Here is a 16,891-nt window from a genome sequence, read left to right on the forward strand (position 1 = left end):
GACAAATAATAAATAAATGAAACTGAACCAGTGTATGCATTTATTATTGGCAAAATGATATTCCTGAAGTACAACTGAATATCTATATATTTATAAATACTGATCATGCTATTGCAACCACACCAAAGATTTCTGTTCCATTACCGTATGCAATTATAATTCTTTGTGCTATTGTTTGCAAATCATAATTTTAGTTCAGCTGCTTCAATCTTTATCTTCATTTACTACACTAACATGTCAATCTCTTTGATTGAGATTTTAGCATTCAGATTAAAATGTATTATAATTCTTGTTTATTAACATTGTTTGATTAAATCAGTTATTATCTTGTACCTACAAGATTTTGATGATGTAATTGTATATATTTTGACTGACATTGTAAGGTAAGAACCAATCTGGTTGGTTTGAACTTAAAACAGGTAGAATATTTTGGCTGGATTTGATTTGATCTTTGTTGCTAACATGAAAAATTGAAATTTTCTCTATAGATTTTATTTATTCATTTAAATCATATATCAAGAAAGTTGCATAATAAATTCTGGACTATACTAAAAATATTATCCTTCTGAGAGACAAACCATCACTCACTCACATGCTAATAGAAAAGTGTTTGGTCGCTTGATTTTGCTGACTCCACATTCACTTTACTTATATCCTACTTCCCAGATTCCCAGCTACATGCAGAAATTAAAACTGAACATAGACTGTGTAGAGGTCTCCATTCTGGGAAATCCTGCAAATTGCTAATATTGTTGATATATCAGCTATGTATTCCAATGTGTCACTTCACCTGTTGTCAGAACTGCATGCTTTAGAAGAGATCTGGGCTCTACTGTACCATTCTAGACTATTACATGTTGGTGCAGGCTCGTGGTCAATTAAATTGACCCCAATACTAGCCTGTACTTTATTTTGTTGATCCTACAGAGATAGAATACAAAATTGATCTTGGTGGGATTTGAAATTAGAGCATGTAAATCCAGAACAAATAGTGCAAAGCATTTTATTCAATTTTCTAATGCGTCTTCCAGTTCACTACATTGTGTCAGTATGAACATATGTGTGTGTATGTATGTATGAGTGTGTGTGTGTGTGTGTGTGTATACATATACACAGGGGTTTGACAAAATAGTGGGAACACCTTAAAATATCAAACAAACTTATTTTAACATGGAGTAGGACTGCCTTTGGCAGTAATTACAGTTTGAATTCTACAAGGTATGGACGTGTAGTGATGCTGCTGTGTAAGGTTCAGTGCACATGCGCAGAATGAGATTACTTCTGGTTGGCCACCGGAAGTCTTCCCCATGCGCATGTGCGGGGAACTGACCCCTAAAACGCGGTTCGCTCATTCACTCTTTTTGGCCCTAGCAGCCCTCGTGAACGGACGTGTATTGGCAGTCTCTGAGGACTTCACACCAACCAAGCAGCGAACCACAACGAATCATTTCGACCAACAAACAAGAATCAGTACTACAGATTCGGCTGTCGGTTTCCCTCCAGAGAACACGTGCACCAGTCCTACATTACGACGAGAAAAACACAACATTTTTTGCTGTGTTCGTAGATCGCCTGACTTGTCTGTTATTTTAACTAAAATTGAATGTGATGGGATCAGAATGTGATGGCTGCATTAGGTTTGCCTTTATTCACAGGGGATGCGGGTCTGTGGTTTGCCCAGGTGGAGTTGCATTTTGACGCACATGCCGTTCCTCCACAGCAGCAGTTGCATCTGCTCTATTCGAGTTTGCATCCCCGACTCGCCACATCGGTCAGGGATCTCATAATGAGTCCCCACCCTGACGCCACATACACGTCAGTAAAAGCCGAAATCCTCCGCCACAACACGCGGTTGGAGGAGAGTAAATTTAATGAGCTGATGGCCGATGAACAGTTGGGGTACAGGACTCCCTCCCAGTTCCTGCGCCACCTAAGGGAGCTGAGCAGAAATGCAGCAGACGCACCACTCTTGCGGAAGATTTTCTTCTCCAGGTTGCCTGCCCACGTGCAGACAATGTTGGCCACGGCAGTGGAGTCTGTTTCAATAGAAAAGATTGCCACGATGGCCGATAAAATATTAGAATTTTCGGGGCCATCTCCATCGCGAGGCCTGTGCGCATGTACAGAGCCCCCTCCGACAGTTTCTCCAACGCAAAGTTCTTTAACCGAGAGGATCGATGCGCTTACACAGCGAATCGATGATCTGTGCCGTGCGATCCGCCGCCGACCACTCAGTCGTAGTCGCAGTGGCTCTGTCTCGTTCCGGCTGGCACCATTCAAAGTATGCCGACAACGCAGAACGGTGTACCCAGCCGTGCACTTTCAGCCCTCGGGAAACTAAATCTGGAAGAGGTGAGCACGGTACCTTCTTCCTTTTCGTTTCCCAAAAATCGTGCGTTCTTTGTAAAAGATCTGGTGTCGAAGAAATTCTTCATGGTAGACACCAGCTCTTGTTGCAGCATCGGGCCCCTTCGTCTGACTGCAGACAAGCCCAAGCGCTCTTCAATTGTCTTGCATGCCATTGACTCGTCTCCTATATCCACCTTCGGTCAGATTTCGCTGCGCCTCGACATCAATCTTCGTCGAGATTTTCAATGGGTTTTCGTCATCGCTGACATCCCCCATCCTATTCTTGGCGCTGATTTCTTGGATAAGTTTAATCTATTGGTGGATGTCAGGCGTCAGAGGCTTCTTGACAGCATGACGTCGCTCTCTACGCCGACTGGGAGTTCCACCAATGCGGCCCTTAGCCCGACATTCTTTGTTGCCACCTCTGGAGACACTTTTCATTCTCTTTTGGCTTCATTTCTGGAGCTAGTGGACATTGCCTTTCAACCGGAAAAGCCTACCCACTCGACCCTTCATTTTATCACCACCACTGGGCTGCCTGTTTCTTCGCGCCCACGGCGCCTTGCGCCTGACTGTCTAAAAGCGGCTAGGGCCGAGTTTGAGCACATGCTCCAACTTGGCCTTATACGCCCCTCCACCAGCTCATGGGCGTCTCCCCTTTATTTGGCGCGAAAGGGTGAGTCTGATTTTCGCCCGGTAGGAGACTATCGACGCCTCAATGCTGTAACAATAGCCGACCGGTATCCAATCAGAAATCTGCAGGATTTTATGGCAAATCTCCATGGTTGTACCATTTTTTCGAAGGTCGACCTTATATGCGCGTACCATCAAATACCGGTCAACCCAGCTGACGTTCCGAAAACTGCAATCACTACCCCCTTTGGGTATTTTGAGTTTTTGTATATGAGTTTCGGTTTGCGGAATGCTACCAGCACTTTCCAGCGCTTCATTGATGAGGTTGTCCGCGGTCTTGATTTTGTGTTTGCCTATGTCGATGATATACTCATTGCGAGTGACACACGTGAAAATCATCTCCAGCACCTTTCTCAGCTTTTTCAGCGTCTTCGGGCTTATAGTATACGTATAAATCCCGACAAGTGTGTTTTCGGACGCTCTTCTTTAGATTTTCTAGGCCATCATATTGATTTGAGTGGAATCAGGCATCTGTCGTCAAAGGTCGATGCCATTCAACGCATCGCATCTCCCACTTCCTTGCGCCAGCTCAGGCATTATCTAGGGATGATCAGTTTCTACAGACGTTTTATTCCCGGTTGTGCAGATAAGCTACTTCCTCTCACCAGGCTATTAAAGGACACTCCTAGAAAGGACGGTCAAGTCACCCTCTCTGTTGAGGCACTGACAGCCTTTGAGTCCATTAAGAAGGAGCTGGCTTCTGTTTCTTTGCTTGTACATCCGGTTCCTGGTGCTTCTCTCTCTTTGACTGTAGACGCATTGGACACTGCGATTGGCGCTGTGTTACAACACACAGTGGATTATCATACTTGACCTCTGGCTTTCTTTTCCCGCCAACTGCAACCAGCTGAACGACGATACAGCACTTTTGATCGTGAGCTCCTAGGTTCGTCATTTCCAGCATCAACTTGAAGGGCGAGATTTTGTGATCTATATGGATCACAAGCCCCTTACGTTTGCCCTGTGTTCAAAAACGGACAAACTCTTGCCTCGTGCTTTGCAGCACCTGGATTTTATCTCTCAATTCACTAGTAACATTCGACACATAACTGGAAAAGAGAACGTTCCTGCTGACGCTCTCTCTCGCCTTCCAGTCTGCGCCCTTTCGTCTCCTGCTGCTATCGACTTAACTGCCTTCTCGCAGGAGCAGCCACCTTTGGCGTCGTTAGACTTAACTTCACCCAAGTTCTCCTGTTGCCAGTTTTCCTACCTTCCGCTTCCATCAGCCGAAGGCACCATTCTTTGTGATACTTCCACTGGTTCTCCCAGACCACTCGTGCCTGAGAATCATCAACGCTCAGTGTTTGAAGCACTGCACTCCTTGTCACATCCTGGCATCGCTGCCACCCTTAAGCTGATCACTGCTCGGTTTTTCTGGCCGAATATGCGTCCCACTATTACTTCTTGGACACGCACCTGCTCCAAGTGTCAACGGTCCAAGATTCAACGGCACGTTTGTGCCCTGCTTGGACATTTTCTCCCTACGGAGGCCCGTTTTCGCCATGTCCACATCGATCTGGTTGGTCCATGGCCTGTGAGTCGCGGGTTTTCTTATCTGTTAACTTGTGTCGATCGTTTCTCCCGCTGGCCAGAAGCCATTCTGATAGCAGACATTTCTGCTGAGACTATTGCGCAAGCCTTCGTTTCGAACTGGATTTCCCGTTTCGGAGTTCCGTCCAGATTGACTACTGATCGTGGACGTCAGTTTGAAGCTTCGCTATTTTGTGAATTGTCACACATTTTAGGTGTGCATCATATTCACACTACCAGTTATCATCCGGCGTCTGATGGATTAGTTGAACGGTTCCATAGACAGCTCAAGGCCGCTCTTCGTGCCTCTTCAGATCCACAGTTTTGGACTGAATTTCTGCCATTTGTGCTTCTTGGTTGTCGCACTGCTGTCAAGGCAGACCTGGGGTTTTCTGCAGTGCTACTGTATGGTACCACACTGGCATTGTCTGGTACGATGTTGGTGCCAGACACTTCCCAGCCCCATGATCCGGCGACCTATGTTGCCAGACTGCGTTCCTATTTTTCAAATCTTCCGCCCATGGTTCTCAGGAAACAATCTCCACCATCCCATCTCCCACCGGATATGGACACTTGGTCGCATGTTTTTGTTCGGGACGACTCTGTCAAGGGACCACTTGTTTCTCCTTATAAAGGACCTTTCCATGTGCTTTCTCGCACACCTAAGGTTTTCACCATTGAAATGAATGGTCATACGTGGACCGACTGAGAAAAGCATATTTTGAGGCGTCTTCATCTCTTGATGACACCGTTGCCACACACACCTATGAACCTTTAACAACACTTTCATCTGCACAGACACCATTGCCTTCACCGGCTCCCACAACACCACCTTCGCCGTCAACGGGTGCCCCGAGCACACCGTATATCACAAGATCAGGCAGAACAGTACATTGGCCCAAGAAACTCTCAAAGACAATTTACATTTGACTTTCTTTCTTTTAAATTTCTTGTTTTTGTGTCATATTGTGTAACAAATCTTCTGGGGGATCGGCAGCCATCTGTTTTCTGCAGCCACTACAATTTTCTTGTTTCGTACTTCCGCACTCGAGGGGGAGCCATGTAGTGAAACTGCTGTGTAAGGTTCAGCGCACATGCGCAGAATGGGATTACTTCTGGTTGGCCACCGGAAGTCTTCCCCATGCGCATGTGCGGGGAACTGACCCCTAAAACGCGGTTCGCTCATTCACTCTTTTTGGCCCTAGCAGCCCTCGTGAACGGACGTGTATCGACCAACAAACAAGAATCAGTACTACAGATTCGGCTGTCGGTTTCCCTCCAGAGAACACGTGCACCAGTCCTACATTACGACGAGAAAAACACAACATTTTTTGCTGTGTTCGTAGATCGCCTGATTGTCTGTTATTTTAACTAAAATTGAATGTGACGGGATCGGATCGGACACCCCTCCAGTGATACCGAATCCAGATCCTGTTACAGATGCATACAAAGTCTGAATTGTTTCCAAAGGACTTTTTGTCCATTCTTCAGCTAAAACACTCTCCAGTTCTTGCAGTGATGATGGTGGTGGATATCGACTCCTTACTTGTTTTTCTAAAATGCACCATAAATGTTCAATAATATTGAGATATGTGGACTGTGGTGGCCAGATAAGATGTTCAACTTTTCCTTCTAAAACCACTGACCTCTACAGACCACTAGGAGAATTTTGTTGAAAACTGCCACTGAAGAGTAAAAGTTTCCATCCAAGAAGTTGTTCATTGTGTCTTGAAGTATGTGACTCAAAGCTTCAAGATGTAAGTGGCACTTTGTCTCTTACTAGTAGTTAAGCATTGTGCAGAAGGCAAGTAGTTGCATCATGAAGGGATATGGCATGTTCTAGATTTTACTGAAGAATGAAGCTTGAAGCAAGATGTTATGCAAATTGTGCTATGATTTGAGTGGCTTCCCTTGATATAATGGGCATGCACATTTGATGATCAGAGAGGGGGCAGCCATTTTGAATAACATACATTGAATCAAGAATATTGTGGATAACATGATATGATGCTTTACTATTTTGGACTATGACTGGAAATGAGTTTCTTTGAACCAGAAATTACTGGTCATCCATAACATACGAATAAGTAGTCTGTTCGAAATTCAATAGTGTAGCTACAACACCTAATGAAACTACAGCAGGCCATTTTTACTTAGGACAGTAACAATTTAAGTTCAGCAGTAAAGTTTCACCCATTCTTCCTAGAGCATCAATAACTATTAGGTTACCTTCGTTGTTGTCAATTTTTTGTTTTAATTGTCTCAGAGACAATATCTTTGTTATTGAGCATATGTGATCATTCTATTAGGCTTTAGCTGAAAGATTTAATTCATCTGGTTTGCTAAGTACATTTTGTTGTTGGTTTACAGCTGGAAAACCATAATAAACTGTTGAATGCTTATATTGAATCAACTGGTTGTTCAGTATGCACAGCATGTCATTAATGGCAGTTTCTATTGCATCTTCAATGGTCATTCTTTTCTGTAATGTGGAAAATTTTTGACTGTTGCAGAACATGTATATATTTCAGAGGCTCAGATGGATAGCAGAAGCTGAAAGTTGTAAAGAAGAGATTTCTGAGCTGGTCTGCAGAATGAATTGTTGCAGTCTGATTTGTGCACTTACTCAACACTTGATAAGTGTTCTGTTCTTCTATGAATCCTAACTGTAGAACACATACAGAGATAAATATTGATGCTGAATTGTCTATAATTAGTCAGTTTATCCTATCACACACACTGACTACCTCTATTCACACTACAATGAAAAAACATTGCAATGAGAAGCTATTTTACACATTAGAATATCTATAGAGAAATACTAGATGAAAGAGTAAGCGAAACAAAAGTGGTGCTTATCTTTTGCATAGCTTCTTTTCTATCTTAAGGAAGTAGAGTAGTCAGAATGGGATTGGTCCTAATATATATATGGATGTAAGAAAAGGGAGGGAGGTTGTTTTTAATATATGTAAGTGAGGATATTTAGAAGTATATAAGTGGTTGAGGAGGAGAGATTAGGAGTAACTTATAATCTGATGTTCGTGTGCATATTTAACATGCATCCATATAGCCAAGATAGGAGACATCTGGTGACAGGCAGCCTGGGGTTTGTTTTAAGCATGCGTGTGAGTTTGTGTGCATGTATGTATGAAACTGACATCACATTTTAACAGATGTATTAACCAAGATTACTTTAAAATATCTTGAAAATTAAAGAGTAAATTTATTCAATAAAATCACCATTGGCTTCAACCATGGCCTCCACACAATTTTGGAATCTCCTGCAACTCTTCTGGACAGTCTCCTTGTTTAAGTTGGTGAATGTTGCCACAATCCTTGCCTTCAGTTCATCTTCGGTGTTAGAAGGAGTTTTGTTGGTCTCTCACTCAACTACACCCCACACATGATAGTCAAGAGTGTTGCAGTTTGGGGAGCTAGGTGGCCAGATGTTAGGGGTGGTGTAATCGCAGAAATTGTCTAACAGCCATGACTAGGATCTCCTGTTTGTGTGGCATGATGCAGAGTTCTGTTGCTAGACATAGGGTGTTCCAGCAGCCACTCTCTTGACCCAGGGCAGCACTGGATGTAGGCCTCCATGTTGAGTCTGAGGCTGTATGGGAAGATGGAGGCATAACATCACCATCACTAGCGAGCACTCCAAATGCCATGATGATATTTGGATGTTTGATTTTTATCACTCTTGGTACATGTCCTCAGATTGACACCCAAACACTCTGAAATATTTGTATTGAAGCTTCCAGCACATATGCTAAGCAGTACAGCATGTCATTTCCAAATTTCTGGCAGATTGAATTGTGTCATGTTTTTTTCTCACAGACGGTGCCCAACTGACCCTATTATACTGTGTAGTCGACAGAATCAAAAACAAATAATGCACATGTACGAAATTAAAAATATAAAATGGCAACAATTTACCCATCACACCCTGTGTGTGTGTGTGTGTGTGTATGTATATATATATATATATATATATATATATATATATATATATAGGAGAGTATTATAGTTTGCCTGAAGCATTGTGTATTGTTTGTAAAGAATAAAAGGTTTTGAATGGACTATATATCTGTGGAAATTTAGTCATCCATAGTCTGATGATATTTTGGAATAAAATTCCTTAAGATATTCTTAGATGGAGTCAAAAAATAAATAAATAAATAGCAGCGAATCCATCTAAGAATATCTGAAGAAGGAATTTTATTCTGAAATATCATCAGACTATGGCTGACTAAATTACAACAGGTATATATCCCATTGTCTGTATTATAGTGCATTGTTGTACCATTCAAAAGTTTATATATATACATGTATGCATTTTTTTTTCAAAATGTAACCACATGTGAATCGTTGGCGATTTTCTTCCTCCATCTTCCTTTCTACTGGACTTTCCTCTGTTTCTGAAGAAGAGCATTGCTCAAAACGTTAAACCATCTTGCTTTCCTTCCCTGAGTGGCTGCTAGTACTTTACATGCACCACATTTTTTTTTCTTGTGTTCTTCGTTTTGGGGATTTACTATATATATATATATATATATATATATATATATATATATATATATATATATATATATATAGTAAACCCCCAAAACGAAGAATTTTGGGGATATATATATATCATCATCATCATCGTTTAACGTCCGTTTTCCGCGCTAGCACGGGTTGGATGGTTCGACCGGGGTCTGGGAAGCCAGAGGCTGCACCAGGCTGCAGTCTGATCTGGCAGAGTTTCTACAGCTGGATGCCCTTCCTAACGCCAACCACTCCGTGAGTGTAGTGGGTGCTTTTTATGTGCCACCTGCACAGGTGCCAGGAGGGGTCCGGCATCGGCCACGTTCGGTTGGAGCTTTTAACGTGCCACCAGCACGGAAACCAGCTAAGGCGACGCTGGCAACGGCCACGTTCAGATGGTGCTTTTTATGTGTCACTGGCACAGAAGCCAGTCGGGGCGGCGCTGGCATCGGCCACGTTTGGATGGTGCTTTTTATGTTCCACCGGCACAGAAGCCAGTCGAGGTGGCACTGGCAACGACCACATCCGGATGGTGCTTTTTATGTGCCACCGGCACAGGTATCACAACTACTATTTCCATTGATATTTATATTTATTTCGATGTTCATGTACTTGACTCAACAGGTCTCCTCAAGCACAGCGAGACGTTCTGGGATCCAGGGTACTTTGAATGGGCAGGGGCTATGTGGAACTGGAGCCGGAAGCATCCTGGGTCTTTGTAGTCACAGCACATCTCCAGAGATCTCGGTCCTTCGCCATTGCCTCAGTGAGGCTCAACGTTCTGAGGTCATGCTTGACCACCTCATCCCATGTCTTCCTGGGTCTACCTCTTCCCCTGATACCTTCAACTGTTTGGGAGTGGCACTTCTTCACACATCTCTCCTCATCCATCCGCAGTACATGACCATACCATCGCAAGTGTCGCTCTTGCACACCACATCTGATGCTTCTTATGTCCAGCATTTCTCTCAGGGTGCTTAGACTCTGTTGTGCGTGCACACTGACATTATACATCCAGCGGATCATGCTAGCTTCATTTCTTTCAAGTCTACGCATGTCCTCTGCAGTCACAGCCCATGTTTCACTACCGTGAAGCATGGCAGTTCGCACACATGCATCATACAATCTACCTTTCACTCTGAGCGAGAGACCCTTTGTCGCCAGTAGGGGTAGGAGCTTTCTGAACTTTGCCCAGGCTATTCGTATTCTAGTAGTGATACTCTCTGAGCATCCACCTCCACTACTAACTTGGTCAGCCAGGTAGCGGAAACTATCAACTACTTCTAGTTTCTCCCCCTGGAGTGTGATGGAATCTGTTTTCTGAGTGTCTGTGGTGTCTATTGTCCCTGTGCATCTGCTGCACATGAAAGCTATCTTATCAGTTAATTTCCCTTTGATGTTGCTGCACCTCTTATGCGTCCATAGCTTACACTGGGTGCATCTTATGGAGTTTCTACCTACACCTTTCCTACAGATCGAGCAGGGCCACCTGCCCGAGGGTGTGTGTGCTGAGTTCGCTTTCTGCTTACTATAACTTTGGTCTTTGCTACATTTACTCTAAGGCTCTTTGATTCTAACCCTTGCTTCCACACCTGAAATTTCTTTTCTAGTTCCGGTTGTGATTCTGCTATGAGAGCCAGGTCATCAGCATAGAGGAGCTCCCAGGGGCATCCTGTTTTGAATTCCTCTGTTATTGCCTGGAGGATTATGATGAATAAAAGGGGACTGAGGGCTGAGCTTTGGTGTACACCTACTTCTACGCGGAATTCTTCACTATATTCGTTGCCAATCCTAACCTTGCTGACAGCCTCTCTGTATAGAGCCTGTACAGCCCTTATTAGCCATTCATCAATTTCCAGTTTCCGCATCGACCACCAGATAAGGGATCGGGGAACCCTGTCAAAGGCTTTCTCCAAGTCCACAAAAGCTATGTAGAGGGGTTTATCTTTAGCTAGGTACTTCTCCTGCAGTTGTCGGACCAGGAATATAGCATCAGTGGTGCTTTTACCCGGCACAAAACCGAACTGCATCTCATCTAAGCAAATTCTCTCCCTAATGAGATGGGTTATGACCCTCTCTGTGACCTTCATCACCTGATCCAACAGTTTAATACCCCTGTAGTTATTTCTATCTAGGGCATCACCCTTACCCTTGTAGCAGTTGACTATGGTGCTGCTACGCCAGTCATTGGGTATGACTCCATTGTGAACTACCTGGTTTACAATACGGGTGACTAGGCCATAGCCCACATAGCCAGCTGTTTTAAGCATCCCAGCAGTGATTCCTGATGGGCCGGGGGCTTTACCTGTTTTCATATCCTTAATTGCCTTAACTACAAGGGAGCTGTCTATTCGGATAGTTGGTCCCTCTACTGGGTCAACATTTGGCAGACTCTCCTCCTCCCATTCATTCTCCCCATTCAGCAGTCTTTCATAATGGCTTCTCCAAGCCTCTTTCTTTTCACCAACATTAAAAGCAAGTGCCCCATCATCCATGCGGACACATTTCTCTCCTGTAACATCACTATTTTCTCTCACACACTGTCTGGCAATCCGAAATATCTCAGCTCTTTGGTCCTCATGTTGCAGGACATTGGCAAACTTCTTCTTTTCTGCTACATCTTTGGCTATGTATACCTGCCGCCCAGCCTCCCTTTTGGCTATATATATAATTATTTTGATATGCATATTTCCATGCTCTCATGGGTCATGCAAATTTTTCTACTACTGGATATTCTTCCTGTCACCAGCCACTCACCTGTTTCCAAGTAAGCTAATATTTCCCCACAACCAAACATGTCTCTTGAGATTGGAAAAAAGGACACCATTTACATGGTGACCCTTGCTTACAACTGTCACACAATGTCAGATGCAAAGAGGCAGTAGTGCTCATGTGTGCATGCATATGATGGGTTCTTTTTAGTTTCTGTATATCAAATTTACTCACAAGGCTTTGGTCAGCCCCAAGGCTGTAGTGGAATAAACTTGCCCAGAGAGAGAGAGAGTTTATTCCAGAGTATATTATTAGAATCAAATTATTTCATAATGCATTTTTACACATTCTAAAATACATTATTACATTACCAATTTCATTTCTCATGGCAGAGGACTGTTGTAATGTACCTATGTAACGTTTGGCTATTAGCTTTCATTTAAGATATAGTGTATTGGCAGTAGCCTCAATATTATAAATTCACTAGGTAATAAGGGAGGTAATGTTATGTGTTTTGAATAATTGCAGAGCAGTGGATAAATATATTTTCACAAACATTGGTATTTAAATTAAAAATAAATGTCAAAATTATCAATTTAAACTCACTGTATATTTTTCAATAAAAAATTTCTGTATTAAATATTTGTTGAGTTTAGATTAATTGAAATAAACACAGAGCATCTCAACAGAAATATGGTAACAAAAGGGTTAAAGTAAATGAGTGAATTTTGCTGTTGGCTGGTAGGAATGATGACAGCTGTTTATATTTGTCTCATAAAAAGGAGTGGGAGAGACTTTCTAAACGTAAAGCTGATACTATATAAAAAATATTAAATACAACAATTATAATTTTTAGAAAATATATAATTAGCTTGAATGTAAATACAGGTATATTTATTAATAGAATTAATATATATATATATATATATATATATATATACATTCCTAATAATAATTACAACCTATGGTAGGTAATATTAGGATCTGTAGGTATTAGGCTGATGATCATAAAGTCTTAGGTTCAATTCTTGGATTGTACAATATGTTGTGACCTTGAGTAAGGTTCTTCATTTTACATTGCTCCCATCTACTCAGCTGAAGATTAGCACCAGGCTACTGCTGGTACAGCCATCTCTCATTCCAACTGCCACATCCTTGATATTCTGCTCTGTTAATGAGTTGGTGAGCCAATATGATGTCTGTGTCTCCTTGCAACTGCATAGGCACCTAAAACAATTAACAAAAACATGTTACGTGCTATTGGGTCATACTCACTTGTCACAGTGATGGCTATGAATTTTTTGTTTTCCTTTTTAAGAGCAGAAAGAGGGTGAAGATATATGTAATAATATGTAACAAAAATGTTAAATTTTGGGGAAATCAGTGTTTGTACATTTTATTGCTTTGAACATGTTACAAAGTCAAGTTTTCTGCATTTTCCATTTCACAAACTAATGCATTGAACTTATGAATAATGATTAGATCATTTTTTACCTAATACAGGCTCAACATGAATTTTTCAAAGCCTTTCTGGATTACTGATTTTTTTTTTTAAATTCAGGAGTGATCGCCTTGATCAACACACTCTAAATTAAACAAATCTTAAATTTGCTTAAGTAGGTGCAGGAATGGCTGAGTGGTAAGACACTTGCTTCCCAATCACATGGTTCTGGGTTCAGTCCCACTGTGTAGTACTTTAGGCAAGTGTCTTCTACTATAGCCTCGGGCCAACCAAAGCCTTGTGAATGGATTTGGTACATGGAAACAGGATGAAACCCACTGTATATATATGTGTATGTGTCTGTCATCCATCACCACTTTACAACTGGTGTTGGTGCATTTACATCCTCATAACTTAGCAGTTCAGTTAAAGAAACTGATAGAATAAATATCAAGCTAAAAGTACTGGGGTTGATTTATTTGTCTAAAATCCTTCAAATGGGAAAACTTTTACTAAGACTTTTGTAGTGTTACAATAGGACCAATGAGAGCATTATTTGAGCTGTGCACACAATTTTAAGTAACATTGAAGTTGCTGCCTTCTTGTCACAAAATTTACGCCATGTTTGCTGACAGCTGAATAAAACCAGAATCAGATCAGCCAGATAATCATGACTTGTTTTCTCATTTGAATGCTGATGAAAATGTTTTGAGAATGGCATTACAGGTGGTAAAATGTGGCTGTGATGTCAAAACAAAAAAGACACTAATTATAGTGGTTTGGTGTCCCCCCCACCAAAAAAAGGAAAAAGCAGTCACTGAAATGCAAAAGGGATCTTGAATTTTGTTTTTAATTAGTTTCACATGATTTAGAGCAACACGATTCAGAAAGAAACCTAGCTGTCTCTTTCAATATATCGAAAGCAACATTTTTTCCTGAACCCATAAAATAATACTGTAAACAATTTATTTTGTTTGTGTTGATCCCCAAAAATCTTATGTGGACTCTGTTTCAGAATCACTGCTTTAGAGCAAGAATAATCCTGCTGCCCTATTCTCTGGATTTGGCCCTTACAAACTTTCTGTTCTCAAATTTGAAACCCACAGAAGAGATGAGGGAAAATTCTCGGTGAAAACTGTTTTACTAGTGAAAGCAGGTTCCCAAACTGGAAAAGATGTTGGTAGCAGGGTAATTAAATTGTGTACAAACAAAGAGTTAGATTTCTTTTTGAACAGACATTGTGTATTTCTTTTTGATCTATTAGTCCAATTTATTTTAAACCATCTCTTAAAATTTATTCTTTTTGTTTTGCAGTACCAAATAGCTCAATTATATTCAGTAGCTGAAACAAGTAAAAAGGAAACTGGAGGTGGAGAAGGTGTTGAAGTATTAATGAATGAACCATTTACTGCAACTTCACTTTGTCCTCCTGACCCATTATGTGCAAATAACAAAACTTATACTGAGGGCCAATATACACACAAGGTGTACCATTTGAATGAGTAAGAAAACTGAACATTTTTTACTTGCTTTATTTTTAATAAATCTCAACTTTTGAATTGTGCATGTAATGGTGTAATGGTGCTGAGAAATTTTAATTTTAAGATTTAAGTCTTGTGATGTTAAAATGAAAAAAATTCTTAATTCTTTAGTGACTATATATACAGCAAAATTCACTGCTTGTGTGTTTCGATAAAATAAATAATGGGTTTGGTGTAGTTTATCAAAATATCACTTTTATTTATTGATATATTAAACCTGATGCTTGTAACGAATATAATTACTTACTGAAAATTATGGTAAGCTTTAATTAGAATATGAATATTTTAAAGCATGCAGTTTTGATTCATCTGAAGTGGTGTCTAGTGGATCAGGATTATACATTGTAATTGTGTGTCATGAAAATTTTGTGCATCAAAGAATTATATATTTGTAAAGCCAATTATTTTACATGTTTAATTGCAATTGCTTGTTTTAATTATTTTTTATTTAATTCTCAGTAAAGTGCCACATATAATTAAACTTATAGCACCAAAGGGTTCACTGGAGATCCATGAAAAGGCCTGGAATGCTTACCCTTATTGCCGAACAGTAATCACAGTGAGTTGTTTATTTGAGTTCAGCAAGTTTCTTATGATGACATTGTTTCTGTTCATTTTCTAGAATATGACTGATTGATAATTGTTTTAACCTTTTAGCATTCAGATTACTCTGTCAAATGTTATTCACATTATTAAAAATTTATCGAACTTTTTCTCACAGCTTTGAAATTTCGATGATGTGATTATTTATTTTTAGAATGACATTGTAGAGTAAGTGTGAGAGGCCTGATCTGTCCGGTTTGAGTACTAAAGGGTTAATTACAATAAAGAAATAATTATTGGGTGATTGAGCTTTAATATAATGGAATTTTAAGAGTATATTCAAGCAGACAGCTATTTAATTAAGTACCTTATAAATGTTCTTATGTTGACATTTTATATAAAAAGTTAAATCCCACTGACAATTTTCAGTGCTAAATTACAATTTGGTATGTATATTTTACACATTTTTTGGTTTTGTGGTGAAATATAAAGTCTCTATGAGAATATATAATGAAAAACAGTATTTTCTGCTTGAAGAGTTAACATTTTTTTTCTGGTTGTACTTTATAGTTATGTAGTTGAAACTTATATTAAAAATAAAAAAAAAAAAAAGACACTGAACAAATTATAATCTTACATTTTTCTTCCTGCAATTCATACAACTGCATTTTCTAAAATAAGTTATTTTTTAATGTAAAATAGACTCTCCTTCATTTTCTACAATCTTCTTCTATCTATCTGGTTGACTTGCAAGGCCCCTCTTCCAAAATTCATTTGTCCGTGATGAAAAGTACTCCTCCAGTACTGTTCTGATCTCGTCTACACAATTCATATTTTTTCCGTCCAAGTGATTTTGAAGACTGGAATTAATGGTAATCAGATAGGGCAATGTTTCGCAAATATGGTAGGTGGGGCATCGTTTCCCATTCAGACTGCTCCATCCTTTGGAATGTCATCCTCACTGTATGTGGCCAAGCATTATCTTGATGAAAGAACACCTTTCATCTTGAAACCAAAGATGGCCGTTTTCGGATGGCATGTAGGTGTCGATGAATGGTTGAATGACCTAAACCAATCTTCTCTGCTAGTTCCTCAACAGTTACAATAGGATTTTGTTCCACAAGGGTCTGCAGAACATCCTCATCAAGTTCTACAGATCTTCCAGGATGAGGCTCATCTTCTAGGCTGTAGTTTCTGGCTTAGAATTTCTGAAACCATTGTTCACACTGGCTTACTATCCAATTTCTATATACTGCATTAATATTCCTCACACTTCCCATTGCATTGTTGCCTTTATTGAATTCATAAAGCAAAATATGCCAGCTATGCTCCTTTGTTACTGCCATTATAGCTTTGAAAAAATAACTATTATAATCAAATTGCACTCTTCAAAACTTGCACTAAGAATAAGGACAAGGTAAAATTACTACCTGCTTTTATAGCAGGTTTATGCAGGTAGTTTACCCCATCCTCCTCTGAAATACTTCAAAATTAAAATTGGAGATATTGTAAGAAGAATCTAATTATTTCTGCTTCAGAACTACAGCATACC

At 40.3% G+C, this 16,891-nt stretch overlaps 1 protein-coding gene across 2 annotated transcripts in view; it reads left to right on the plus strand.

Annotated features, from left to right (window-relative positions):
• Positions 1 to 16,891, plus strand: part of LOC115212784 (phosphatidylinositol transfer protein alpha isoform) — an 86,182-nt gene that overhangs the window by 48,780 nt on the left and 20,511 nt on the right. For both annotated transcript variants that reach the window (XM_029781473.2, XM_036504287.1), the window contains exons 3-4: positions 14,570 to 14,757; positions 15,256 to 15,355. In XM_029781473.2, the coding sequence (XP_029637333.1) occupies positions 14,570 to 14,757; positions 15,256 to 15,355 (288 nt within the window). The remainder of the gene's footprint in view (positions 1 to 14,569; positions 14,758 to 15,255; positions 15,356 to 16,891) is intronic.

The sequence above is a fragment of the Octopus sinensis genome, linkage group LG6 (assembly GCF_006345805.1).
Source record: "Octopus sinensis linkage group LG6, ASM634580v1, whole genome shotgun sequence".
Classification (NCBI taxonomy): domain Eukaryota; kingdom Metazoa; phylum Mollusca; class Cephalopoda; order Octopoda; family Octopodidae; genus Octopus; species Octopus sinensis.